General features: G+C 42.4%; 1 protein-coding gene across 1 annotated transcript in view; it reads right to left on the bottom strand.

Moving 5' to 3' along the window:
* Positions 1–14,141, bottom strand: part of LOC121294354 (ras-specific guanine nucleotide-releasing factor 1-like) — a 43,232-nt gene that overhangs the window by 14,464 nt on the left and 14,627 nt on the right. Inside the window, exons 3-13 of the mRNA XM_041217979.1 lie at positions 12,364–12,511; positions 10,827–10,919; positions 9,189–9,442; positions 7,543–7,622; positions 6,262–6,455; positions 5,771–5,880; positions 5,046–5,164; positions 4,305–4,465; positions 3,668–3,731; positions 3,328–3,470; positions 3,114–3,196 (exon numbers count right to left, since the gene is read on the bottom strand). Of these exons, the coding sequence (XP_041073913.1) occupies positions 3,114–3,196; positions 3,328–3,470; positions 3,668–3,731; positions 4,305–4,465; positions 5,046–5,164; positions 5,771–5,880; positions 6,262–6,455; positions 7,543–7,622; positions 9,189–9,442; positions 10,827–10,919; positions 12,364–12,511 (1,449 nt within the window). The remainder of the gene's footprint in view (positions 1–3,113; positions 3,197–3,327; positions 3,471–3,667; positions 3,732–4,304; positions 4,466–5,045; positions 5,165–5,770; positions 5,881–6,261; positions 6,456–7,542; positions 7,623–9,188; positions 9,443–10,826; positions 10,920–12,363; positions 12,512–14,141) is intronic.

Genomic DNA, 14,141 nt, shown 5'->3' on the forward strand with positions numbered 1-14,141 from the left:
AAAACAAAACACAACCTTTAAACAAGAGAGACGCTGCCCCATCTGAACTGCACTGTTAAAAACAAAACACAACCTTTAAACAAGAGGGACGCTGCCCCATCTGAACTGCACTGTTAAAAAACAAAACACAACCTTTAAACAAGAGAGACGCTGCCCCATCCGAACTGCACTGTTAAAAACAAAACACAACCTTTAAACAAGAGAGACGCTGCCCCATCCGAACTGCACTGTTAAAAACAAAACACAACCTTTAAACAAGAGAGACGCTGCCCCATCCGAACTGCACTGTTAAAAAACAAAACACAACCTTTAAACAAGAGAGACGCTGCCCCATCTGAACTGCACTGTTAAAAAACAAAACACAACCTTTAAACAAGAGAGACGCTGCCCCATCCGAACTGCACTGTTAAAAAACAAAACACAACCTTTAAACAAGAGAGACGCTGCCCCATCTGAACTGCACTGTTAAAAAACAAAACACAACCTTTAAACAAGAGAGACGCTGCCCCATCTGAACTGCACTGTTAAAAAACAAAACACAACCTTTAAACAAGAGAGACGCTGCCCCATCTGAACTGCACTGTTAAAAAACAAAACACAACCTTTAAACAAGAGAGACGCTGCCCCATCTGAACTGCACTGTTAAAAAACAAAACACAACCTTTAAACAAGAGAGACGCTGCCCCATCTGAACTGCACTGTTAAAAAACAAAACACAACCTTTAAACAAGAGAGACGCTGCCCCATCCGAACTGCACTGTTAAAAAACAAAACACAACCTTTAAACAAGAGAGACGCTGCCCCATCCGAACTGCACTGTTAAAAAACAAAACACAACCTTTAAACAAGAGAGACGCTGCCCCATCCGAACTGCACTGTTAAAAAACAAAACACAACCTTTAAACAAGAGAGACGCTGCCCCATCTGAACTGCACTGTTAAAAAACAAAACACAACCTTTAAACAAGAGAGACGCTGCCCCATCTGAACTGCACTGTTAAAAAACAAAACACAACCTTTAAACAAGAGAGACGCTGCCCCATCCGAACTGCACTGTTAAAAAACAAAACACAACCTTTAAACAAGAGAGACGCTGCCCCATCTGAACTGCACTGTTAAAAACAAAACACAACCTTTAAACAAGAGAGACGCTGCCCCATCCGAACTGCACTGTTAAAAAACAAAACACAACCTTTAAACAAGAGAGACGCTGCCCCATCTGAACTGCACTGTTAAAAAACAAAACACAACCTTTAAACAAGAGAGACGCTGCCCCATCCGAACTGCACTGTTAAAAAACAAAACACAACCTTTAAACAAGAGAGACGCTGCCCCATCTGAACTGCACTGTTAAAAAACAAAACACAACCTTTAAACAAGAGAGACGCTGCCCCATCCGAACTGCACTGTTAAAAACAAAACACAACCTTTAAACAAGAGAGACGCTGCCCCATCTGAACTGCACTGTTAAAAAACAAAACACAACCTTTAAACAAGAGAGACGCTGCCCCATCCGAACTGCACTGTTAAAAAACAAAACACAACCTTTAAACAAGAGAGACGCTGCCCCATCTGAACTGCACTGTTAAAAACAAAACACAACCTTTAAACAAGAGAGACGCTGCCCCATCTGAACTGCACTGTTAAAAAACAAAACACAACCTTTAAACAAGAGAGACGCTGCCCCATCCGAACTGCACTGTTAAAAAACAAAACACAACCTTTAAACAAGAGAGACGCTGCCCCATCCGAACTGCACTGTTAAAAAACAAAACACAACCTTTAAACAAGAGAGACGCTGCCCCATCTGAACTGCACTGTTAAAAAACAAAACACAACCTTTAAACAAGAGAGACGCTGCCCCATCCGAACTGCACTGTTAAAAAACAAAACACAACCTTTAAACAAGAGAGACGCTGCCCCATCTGAACTGCACTGTTAAAAAACAAAACACAACCTTTAAACAAGAGAGACGCTGCCCCATCTGAACTGCACTGTTAAAAAACAAAACACAACCTTTAAACAAGAGAGACGCTGCCCCATCCGAACTGCACTGTTAAAAACAAAACACAACCTTTAAACAAGAGAGACGCTGCCCCATCTGAACTGCACTGTTAAAAACAAAACACAACCTTTAAACAAGAGAGACGCTGCCCCATCTGAACTGCACTGTTAAAAAACAAAACACAACCTTTAAACAAGAGAGACGCTGCCCCATCCGAACTGCACTGTTAAAAAACAAAACACAACCTTTAAACAAGAGAGACGCTGCCCCATCCGAACTGCACTGTTAAAAAACAAAACACAACCTTTAAACAAGAGAGACGCTGCCCCATCCGAACTGCACTGTTAAAAAACAAAACACAACCTTTAAACAAGAGAGACGCTGCCCCATCCGAACTGCACTGTTAAAAAACAAAACACAACCTTTAAACAAGAGAGACGCTGCCCCATCTGAACTGCACTGTTAAAAAACAAAACACAACCTTTAAACAAGAGAGACGCTGCCCCATCCGAACTGCACTGTTAAAAAACAAAACACAACCTTTAAACAAGAGAGACGCTGCCCCATCTGAACTGCACTGTTAAAAAACAAAACACAACCTTTAAACAAGAGAGACGCTGCCCCATCCGAACTGCACTGTTAAAAAACAAAACACAACCTTTAAACAAGAGAGACGCTGCCCCATCCGAACTGCACTGTTAAAAACAAAACACAACCTTTAAACAAGAGAGACGCTGCCCCATCCGAACTGCACTGTTAAAAAACAAAACACAACCTTTAAACAAGAGAGACGCTGCCCCATCCGAACTGCACTGTTAAAAAACAAAACACAACCTTTAAACAAGAGAGACGCTGCCCCATCCGAACTGCACTGTTAAAAAACAAAACACAACCTTTAAACAAGAGAGACGCTGCCCCATCTGAACTGCACTGTTAAAAAACAAAACACAACCTTTAAACAAGAGAGACGCTGCCCCATCCGAACTGCACCGCTGATGATGCTCCTTCATTGACCGTGCATGAAAGACGTAGATATATAAAACATGTCTCTATACAACAGTATACAACCTCTTTATTGTGAGAAAAACTAAATAGTTTTTAACACTTACTTGATCATCTGTGGAACTGTCACTTTTGAGTTTTCTTCGAATGCATTCATCATCAAACCATTGCATCTGATATTGTCTATGCACTAGATAAAATAAATACAAGGGACAATTACTTTGGACATGTAAAGCTTCAGCGATACACAGATTGCATTTTAAAATCATTCTCTAATTCTGGGTACAGCTCATAAATAAACACATATCTTTCTGAGCTTGCCTGGCTGATATCGCTTGTCCACGCGGATTTCTCTTGACGTGAGGACGCCACCAGGATGACAGTGAACGACTGCGTGTCTTTTGGTTCGACAACGATTTTGAAGTCCAAGTGCTCCATGTCTTGTCCGGATTTGTCTGGTTTTGCTTTAGAAGAAGAAGCAGCAAAAACAGAGAAAAATAATACATCTACTGCATTTTCTATCTGGAAAGTTTAGGAAAGTGTGGAAAAACTGCATAACATCCTGGTTTAAAAAGCAAAGGGAACATTGTCAAATCAAAAGGAGCCCTCCTCGTATGACATCAGCATTCGTGAATAAAGTGCTCGCATTCTGCACACTTACACTCCTCATCGGTGCCCTCTGGCTCCTCCATCAAGGTGCAGTCAATGAGTGACATCACTCCGTTCTAAAAGCCCATAAGAAAGGGATGCGTTAATACTTATTATGTGATAAAAAGTTAAAGTCAAGTGAACATTGTTTTCGTGAAAATAAAACTGGCGATGTAACAAAACAAACAGAGAAGCAGCTCAGTCCTCCTACACACAAGATGTCAACTGAATAAGCCCTTGATGTTCGGCATGTTTCGGAATTCGTGCTTTAACTTCGGACACATTGAATGTTTTTAAAAGCAATTTTCTCCGATCTCTGTAACTTCTTGTTCAAACTGTACAGTGGTTTAAACGGTCACTTATGGAGAGAGTAGTGGGCGGTTCATGCCCAGCCTTTGTCCAGTTACACTAATGTATACGGTAATTTATGCAAATTCTAGAACTCCTCCCATATTATACGCTCATGTATATATGTGTTCACTCTTGACTTTACACAAGCCTTTTTTTAACTTTTTTGGAGACAAAATATTACCTTTAATGTTACAAAACTGACACTAAAGAGTGCCTAGGAGAGTGAATTATATTATTTAGCTGTTTAATTATAGTTTTAGAAAAGTTTTCTCTTTTCAAAAAATTAACCTGGTAGGTACCTTTGTTAAATGGAGTTTCCCTCCCGATCCTCTGGTACAGATGATTAAATGTTTGGAGAACAGAAAGCACTGCCTTTCCCCTTCCTTCTTGAGAGACAGGGACCCCAGCCTCCCTCTGGTGATTTTCCCCTTTTCACTCATTGGTATTTGGATGAGAGAACCTGCATGGGGGAATGCATGGGAAGATGATTAGTTCTCTTTTGAACATACAGACCTGCCGAGACTGGTGGTTCCAGTTGTGTTTGAACATGTCTGATCTGGGATTTCACTTTGAATCAGATTATAAAATAAAATCCCTTATAACTCATCCTGACCTTAACTGTATTGACAGACTGCCTTCCCAATATGAACAAAGTAACTGTACATGAGATTACGCTTGGGTATTTCCTCAGATTAGTGCCCATGCCAAGATATAATGGGAGAGGGGGTCTCAGGCCAAACTTCATGTGTGTGAACATACCCAGCCCATTCGACCCACAGACACACAGGAAGAGGAACAACTAGCTGTAGAAAGAAAATGGTTTCATTGTCAGCATTTTGTTTTCGCTAGTCTCTCAGGAGTGATTTAAAGAGTCTGAGTTTAGAAATAGTGTGATATTCATGAAACGTTTCAAGAGTGGTGCTAAATAAGCCAGTAAGGTTTCATTAGCATGAAACTTTATTGCACTACTCAAAATAGGCTTTAAAGACCAGACTCTTTACATGTCTTTACATATCTTCAAAGTAATGAAACAGGGGCACCTTGTCTGACAAAGGTCTGACTGGTATCGAGGAGGATCTCGCACCCTTCCACGATCATTCGCTCGATGGCCAGGTTCTTCCGGATGTTTTCCGTCTCGCTCACTTCGTCATGCATGATTCTAGACAAACGGGACAGTTGTGCTCTTTACAAGGTTTTAGATTCATACTCCAACAGAAGATGTTTTTAGAAACAGGACTTTAATATAAGTGTGTTCTTTTCTGGTTCAATAGCCCCAAAAAATAGTGCTAGATTCTTAAAACCATTTACTCCAAACTGTTGTAACGCGACTTGTTTTCTGAAAGGAAAAAACGCCAATTGAAATTCAAAAACTACTGAAAAAACAACATGAGGTTGTTTCAAGAAAACCCTTATTGAAGTTGTTTATTGCTGGTTTGGTAACTTTATTGGGTGTGATTTTCCTTTCTGATTAAAGGAGCCGATGATTATTTGGATCTTTGAGAATCTAGCCCTTGGTGTGATAATGCCTTCACCCTGCAGCAGGAAACCCTCTCAACTGAAAACCACCCATTACAAGCACACTGGAGAACTGGAAAAAGCTGCAGCCGCTCCTCCCAGAAAGCATTGCTTTGGAGCGCCTCGAGTGCCAAGGAGGAGAGGAAAGACAATCCTGTGAAAGGCTGTCACATCCAGCACAGGTACAGTAAGAAAGCAAGCAGAGTGACAGGTTATCTGATGTCAGTGAAAGACCAAAAGCAGCACAAACCTTGAGAGCTCCTCCAGCTTAGACTTGGCATACTCCAGGCTGTTCCTCTCCACATGCTCATGCGGGGTGTGAGCCAGGAGCTCGTGCAGCGTCAGGATGTACCTGGGGATCTGAGCCAAGAAACCAGAAGCAGTTAGAGGAGTGACCTTGCGGGCCGTATCTGTATCCGTGCTGTTAGAGGAGTGACCGTCCGGGCTGTATGTGTATCTTTGCTGTTAATGCACTTCTGTTGATCTGATTGCAGGAATCAACAGCACTAAGTGGTGAAACGTACACTATGTAATTGCACTCTATACTGTGAAATACAATTTCAAAGGGAATATGCATAGATGCTACCCTTTTTCTTGCAGTCAAGCATCTAAAAGCTGTTTACAAAGCCTGTGAATAACAAAAGAGCTCAAACTGACTCTAACGGTGCCTTTAACCTACAGCGAAGGTGTGCCGTGATGTAGCAGGTTCTCTACTGAAGGAGCTCAGTTATCCATCCTCACCTGAAACATAGGGTAGGTCAGGAAGGTTTCCAGAGTCCTTTCCTCACAGTCGGGCTTGGCCTCGTATTGCTTGAGCAGCTTGTCGAAGTCTCGGTTCTGCTTGCAGTGTGCCAGGATCTGCAGGCTGTACTGGTGGTTCCTCACAAACTCCTGGTAAATATTCAGCATGGGCAGCAGGATGTCAAAGAGGTCAGCTGGAGACAGGGAAACAGCGATCAAGTGTGTTTCTGCACAGTGTCAAGAAGCCCCTTCAGAACCGCACTCTTTGATTGGTTCCATATTAGCCGGCTATATCTGTTACTGCCACTGCTTCAAGGGGTACTTTATATCCATCCCTTTTTATTAACATATTAGGTGTTTTTTGTATAATTCTTGAGTGCTGGTTCAGCTTAGATTATTATTTACCAAGCTTAGTGATCTCTTTTCAAGAACAGCGGCTGCTTGTAAAGAAAGGTCTGAATTTCCTCCTATCTTACCCTATTAACAATGGATCCTGGATCAGGAAATAATGTCTTTATAGCTTCTGGCTTGAGAAGTTTTATCCCACCCTCATAGCAAACTCATGACTGGACTATCCTTTGGAATAAACACTTGACATTGCTGTTTGTGCAATTGTGAGTGTTAATAATCCTTGCACAGAACATTAAATATGTACATAGGGGTCAGGGATGCCTGAAGTACTACTGTATGTTCCGAGGTCTTTGGCAAGATTGGATCCATAGACACAGGCAGATGAATTCTGGTTGACAGAAATACCATTGAGGAATGCATTCATTAAGTAATTGAAAGGACACAAAATAAAACCATGCAGAATAAACAACATGTCGGTATCCCTTTCTAAATATAGCCTCCTCACTTATCTATTTTTCTTAATTTAATTCCACCGGCCCCTTTGTGTCCCCCAGTCTGTGCCACTGCAGGCTCCACTCAGCAGTAGCTGTCAATAATGCTTTGTTATCTCCTTGTTGAGGTGCATCCTCAGAGAATCAAACGCCAAATCCAATTCCTGGAGACAAGCGAGCCAATTGCACCTGCTGGGAGACTGTTCTGCTTGGAAAGCTACCGCACAAGGGACCGCTTCCAAAGGTCTGTGCTGCAGTGCAGAAACAGTGTCACGTTGCAAAGCTAGCATCACAAAATGTTACTTTGAAATTCCCCTGCCTACATCTCCAGTCCTTCCCGGCAAGGTTCTGCAGCATTAACTGTATTGTGCTTCCTAGCGCACATTGTGGATGGAAAGTCTTAGGAAAGGGGAATGCAGTGGAAGCACAGTCTACTTACCTAGTACTAGCGTTGGCCAGCTTGCTATTCTTGCTTTTAGTCCTTGGTAAAATATCTGGTGCAAAAACATGATTGTTTCACTGAAAGAAAGATAAGAAAGAATCATCAAAAGTAATTGTATAATTAACATGACTGATACATGCCTAAGTTTAAAATGTGGTCCACCAGACTGAAACCGTCAGTATGGATCCAACCACATGCTCCACATGCTTCTAAATAAGCAAAACAGCAGTCCACTGAATAAGGACATTGCTTTTACTTTTCCTTTTACAAATATGCAAACAAACACTGCATGAAAAATGAGGCAAAAATGACCTCCTAACAGCATTTCTAAATGACTGCATCATGCAAAAGACACCAATGCATGGATTCAGATGAGATGGAAAACTGAGGTCCTATTGGAAGTGACTCTGCAGCAGCAGCAGTTGTTGATGATGCATAGTTAACCCCCAAGTCTCTGTAAGTCGCTTTGGATAAAAGTGTCTGCTAAATGATTAATTTAATAATATTAATAATTAATAATAATGAATGACATCTGAAATAAAAAATAAAGAAAAACACACAATCATTTCACTGTGCTTTGGTTATAAGATAATTTTAGAGGGTTTTTTTTTCTTCAATTCCAAGAATATTTTAAAATGTACTTCAATTTGAAATAATATTTTAACACGAAGAAAAAAACAAAGTTCATCCCATCACTAGCTGTTTACATATCGGGGATTTTCCTAACTCATCTTGTGACATTGCCCCCTGCCCAGAATGAGTGTGCTGAAATACTCCCTGTGTTAACAGCATGCTACCTGTTCAGGAATATGCTGCTGAACTCCCTGTGTGAATGGAACAGCATGGCTACCTGTAACAGGAATATGCTGCTGAACTCCCTGTGTGAAGTGGAACAGCATGGCTACCTGTTCAGGAATATGCTGCTGACGTTCCCTGTGTGAAGTGGAACATCATGGCTACCTGTTCAGGAATATGCTGCTGACGTAACTCCCTGTGTGTGACATGGCTACCTGTTCAGGAATATGTGCTGACGTACTCCCTGTGTGAAGTGGAACAGCATGGCTACCTGTTCCTGCTGACGTGCACTCCCTGTGTGAATGGAACATGGCTACCTGTTCAGGAATATGCTGCTGACGTGTACTCCCTGTGTGAAGTGGAACAGCATGGCTACCTGTTCAGGAATATGCTGCTGACGTGCACTCCCTGTGTGAACTGGAACAGCATGGCTACCTGTTCAGGAATATGATGCTGACGTGCACTCCCTGTGTGAACTGGAACAGCATGGCTACCTGTTCAGGAATATGCTGCTGACGTGCACTCCCTGTGTGAAGTGGAACAGCACGGCTACCTGTTCAGGAATATGATGCTGACGTGTACTCCCTGTGTGAAGTGGAACAGCATGGCTACCTGTTCAGGAATATGCTGCTGACGTGCACTCCCTGTGTGAACTGGAACAGCATGGCTACCTGTTCAGGAATATGATGCTGACGTGCACTCCCTGTGTGAACTGGAACAGCATGGCTACCTGTTCAGGAATATGCTGCTGACGTGCACTCCCTGTGTGAAGTGGAACAGCACGGCTACCTGTTCAGGAATATGCTGCTGACGTGCACTCCCTGTGTGAAGTGGAACATCACGGCTACCTGTTCAGGAATATGCTGCTGACGTCGTCGTGGGTGATGGAAGGTTTCTTGGAGCTGGCAGCCATACGCAGCGGCCGCAGGAAGTTGTTGACCAGGATGTGCAGCTGCTGAACGTACTCAGCCTCTGCCTCCAGCATGCTGAACACCACCTGGTTCCTCTTCCTCATGCTCTCGGCGTGGGGAGACCTGATGTAGTCCTGAATGATTGTCTTCCACTTCCTCCGACACATCCAGCCCCGGAGGAAACTCTGTACCTGTTAGGAATGCCGGCATTCCTGTGTCAGCACTCACTTCAAAACACTCCAGCATAACCACAGGTCAGGTCAAGACTAACATTCCAAATTCCATAACCCTAACCCTAACCCTTCCTGTAGGACAGCCGGCATTCCTGTGTCAGCACTCACTTCAAAACACTCCAGCATAACCACAGGTCAAACTCAGAAAGAAACTCTGTCATCTAGACTAACATTCCAAATTCCATAACCCTAACCCTAACCCTAACTCTGTACCTGTTAGGACAGCCGGCATTCCTGTGTCAGCACTCACTTCAAAACACTCCAGCATAACCACAGGTCAAACTCAGAAAGAAACTCTGTCATCTAGACTAACATTCCAAATTCCATAACCCTAACCCTAACCCTAACTCTGTACCTGTTAGGACAGCCGGCATTCCTGTGTCAGCACTCACTTCAAAACACTCCAGCATAACCACAGGTCAAACTCAGAAAGAAACTCTGTCATCTAGACTAACATTCCAAATTCCATAACCCTAACCCTAACCCTAACTCTGTACCTGTTAGGACAGCCGGCATTCCTGTGTCAGCACTCACTTCAAAACACTCCAGCATAACCACAGGTCAAACTCAGAAAGAAACTCTGTCATCTAGACTAACATTCCAAATTCCATAACCCTAACCCTAACCCTAACTCTGTACCTGTTAGGACAGCCGGCATTCCTGTGTCAGCACTCACTTCAAAACACTCCAGCAAAACCACAGGTCAAACTCAAAAAGAAACTCTGTCATCTAGACTAACATTCCAAATTCCATAACCCTAACCCTAACCCTAACTCTGTACCTGTTAGGACAGCCGGCATTCCTGTGTCAGCACTCACTTCAAAACACTCCAGCAAAACTACGGGTCAAACAAACGTTGTCATCTAGACTAACATTTCGCCGAGTGCAGAGGTGGCCTTCCACTCCTGGTCTTTGTTCTAAATTATTTAATTGAACCAATTAAAACTCCACCCAGACCCTGAAGTACAACACTGTATCATTTTACATTTTACCTCCAGGACCGAGATTGCACACCCCTGGCCTAGTGCCTTCCTCTAGGTACTGATGGGCTGAAGTTCTGTTGCAGGAGGTTCAACAGTAACGTGACCCACGCCCAAAGGTGGACACTAAGCACAGTGCTTGAGGTGTTTCCATTTCAAAACAGATAGAGGAAGGGGTGCAACATCATTTTAACTTAATTTTTTTAACGGATGTATATCCACCACTGTCTAGCTCAAGCACAGAGACCCCAATGGCTTCTTATTGATGGAACAAGTTACATTTGATTACAGAATTCAAGTGCAGCGTTCAGAATTTTGATCGTCAAAGGGTTTTTGTTCGAGCGCTTGCTGAAGACTCCGACCTTTTTGATTTTCTTGATGTCAGAGTCATCGTCGCTGGGTGCAGTAGTCGGGTCAGACTGAATGCGCTCGTTGTCTTTGAGCAAACCTCCAATCTAGAAGAGATAAGTAGAGTAATAACCCTTCAGTACTGGTGAGATGACACACAGGAGCACAAGGTGATTGGGGTTCTTGTTTTTAACCCTACTACTACAAATGACTGAAATACAGTGAAGGCAATTTCATATGAGACTGTTCGCTTTTTTTAACAGTTCGCATTGCAAGATTTCAAATAACCCTTCTGATACTAATCAACACATCCCATGCATGCTGTTAATTTAATGCAAAAAAAAAAAACTGGATGATGAAACGCTTTGCAATGAGCCAGATCATGAGCGAAGGACACTATATAAGTGCTATAGCTACCACTCAGAAGCCTTTAACTAGGGTAGTACAGCTCTGCCAGTGTGGGAGGGTGAGGGTCATGCTTGGGGCAACATTCTTCCTCACTGCAACACAGATGTGTATTTCCATGTCTCTGTGTTTGTACAACAAAGTGTATTTGTGATTTTTAAAACGGAATAGTGGGACAAGGCGGTCATGTACTGTATAAAACTAATTCTGCTCATTTGCATGAGAGGATGTAGTGATACTGTTCAAATGAGGCTTGCTTGATTTAAAAAAAAAAAAAAATCAAGCGAACTTAATTTGGGATCCTAAGCAAGCTGAAAACCTCGAGGCTCGGTACCTCATGCTAAGTGTGCCCAATACTTTGTATTGACACAAAGAGGTTATTATCATTCTCCACAGACAGCCAGGTACAATAGCTGCCACTTCATACATATTCAGCACAGGAAAAGTGTTTCATTGCCAGCTCAACATTTGCACATTAAAGTAAAATTACTATTTGATCTGTTTTACAAAGAATACATAAGGGAAAATAAAGCAGAGCAGGGAATGGGTTTGGGAGCAGAAATGGCTTCTCAAACCCAAAGCTAGCTAAGCCTGCCAGCTTCATATTACCAGTCAACCTGGATGAAGAAAGACTGAGTTTCCATTGCAGTACAAAAGGTGAAAGTATATATGACCCACTCTGACAGAATCACATTAAATACTACATAACACAACAGCATGACTTCACATTTTTCACTTGTTTTTTTTTTTTTCTGGTGAAGCCAAATTAGCCTTCCACCACTCTATACGTTAACTTCCTGTGCAGCAGGTAATAGGTACCCACATCAGTCTAGTACTCACTTTGCTGGACAGTGGACTCAGCCCACTGTGGTGTCAGGTGGGGTCCTAATACCTGCTGCACAGGAAGTGAATACATAATATTAGGTATTTTGTTATTGCAAAGACATTTGTCACTTTTGTATGATAATTTATCACAGACATTACACAGAGAAAAAGCAATAGCTTAATAATATAAAAGGGCTTTCCAGGTATTATTAAACAATATACATTACAAAGCAGCTTAATGACACTTTATCTCCATAGTGCACTTTAGCAATGGGAATAGTCAGAATTTAAATTACATACAAATAAATAAACAAAGGTTACCTCGGCTTTCAGGCGTTCAACCTCTATTTCCCCATCTTCTATCTGTTGTCGTAGTTGCTTAGCAACTGTTTTCTCTGTCTCTACAATCTGCAGCAAATGGAGGTACTTCTGCATGAGCGACTCATGCTCCGTCGCAAGGTTCCTGTAGCTGTGAGGAGACGTATCATTAGAGTGCTGAGAACAGGAGGCATACACAGCACCATATCTACCTCTGTGTGTTCACAAGGGGACCCGACAGACATACAAAAACAGACACAGTGGAGTATGACACCTTCCGCTGGGGTGGAGGGGCAAAGCAGCCTTCAAATGGGCTGTCATTCATGTACTTACGCTAATGGAGACTGTGGTATACACTAAATAACTCTTCAAGTCCTACCTTACTTATATCCTCACAACATGTGACTATAGAATGAAATTCTCATGCTTTCTCCTTGGTCTGCAACCTTTTGGAATACTAATTAAATGGAAGGGTTTACGAGGGACAGCAGAATAGACAATCTTTACACTGAAGCAGACACCGCTGCAATACCAGGGGAATGTGCTTTAAAAAAAGCACACACACAGACACTGAGGGAAGAGTCAACTTTATTCAGCTAATACCAACGATGGGCAAATACGATAGCTGCATTCGGGCTTGAGGCTGTATTTCAAGATTTCAAGGAATTGCCTGGCATGGTTAATTAGGATCTTTTCGTAAGCAGCTCAGCCATACTGGTCATAGTTTCCTTGGCAGCACAGAAGCCCTTTAAATGAGAGCGCAACTACACAAAACAAAACCTATCAATTCAATAAGCAGACGTATTTACTACATTCTTCCAGCTTCGTCTTCCGTGCACATTAGAAAGCAGACATTGTTGGCTTTCCAGTTGGTTGGGTACAGTAGTTTTAGTTGCAGGCACACAAGCTTCTGCCAATGTGGAAACTAAACAGCCACGCTCCTGCTGCTATCCACTGTGGCAGGGAGGTCCCGATGCCATATGGAAGCAAAACAAAACCGTTAAGGCAAATGAGAGACCCTTGTTTTCTTTGTTAATATTTTGGTGTTGCTATATACTGATAACGGCTCTAAAACAAATGTCTTCATGAGGGTTTGTGACAGCTTTATAGAATATGTAAAAACCCAAAAAGCACAAGACAGTGCACCTTTAAAATGTCAACTGAACACCCCAGTGAGTAATATAATAAAACATCATCCATTTAACCGTGCAGTGATTCAGACTCAAAAACGTGGTACCGACATTCACTTTATCAAAAGATGACGACGGTGCTTTATCTAGGTAGAGTAACAGGGTGTAAGCATACCTCGTTATCTGACCCAATTACCCCTGATGATGACCCTGCTTTATCCAGGGTGTGCACACCTGTTATCTGACCCAATTACCCCTGCTTTATCTAGGTAGAGTAACAGGGTGTAAGCACACCTCGTTATCTGACCCAATTACCCCTGATGATGACCCTGCTTTATCTAGGTAGAGTAACAGGGTGTAAACACACCTGTTATCTGACCCAATTACCCCTGATGATGACTGCTTTATCCAGGGTGTAAACACACCTTGTTATCTGACCCAATTACCCCTGATGTCACTGTGTAGCAGCCTTGGATGATGAATGTTTTCACTGCCGGAGGTATTGATGCTGTTGACCCTTCATTGCTTATTCATTTCCCATTACATTGTCCATCCATTATGGGGAGAATTGAACCTGTCACCATCGTTTTTTGGTGTGTGCTTTTGCATTAAAAAGTACTAAGGTCCTAGACGTGTTTCCAGACGAGAAAT

The sequence above is a fragment of the Polyodon spathula genome, chromosome 19 (assembly GCF_017654505.1).
Source record: "Polyodon spathula isolate WHYD16114869_AA chromosome 19, ASM1765450v1, whole genome shotgun sequence".
Classification (NCBI taxonomy): Eukaryota; Metazoa; Chordata; class Actinopteri; order Acipenseriformes; family Polyodontidae; genus Polyodon; species Polyodon spathula.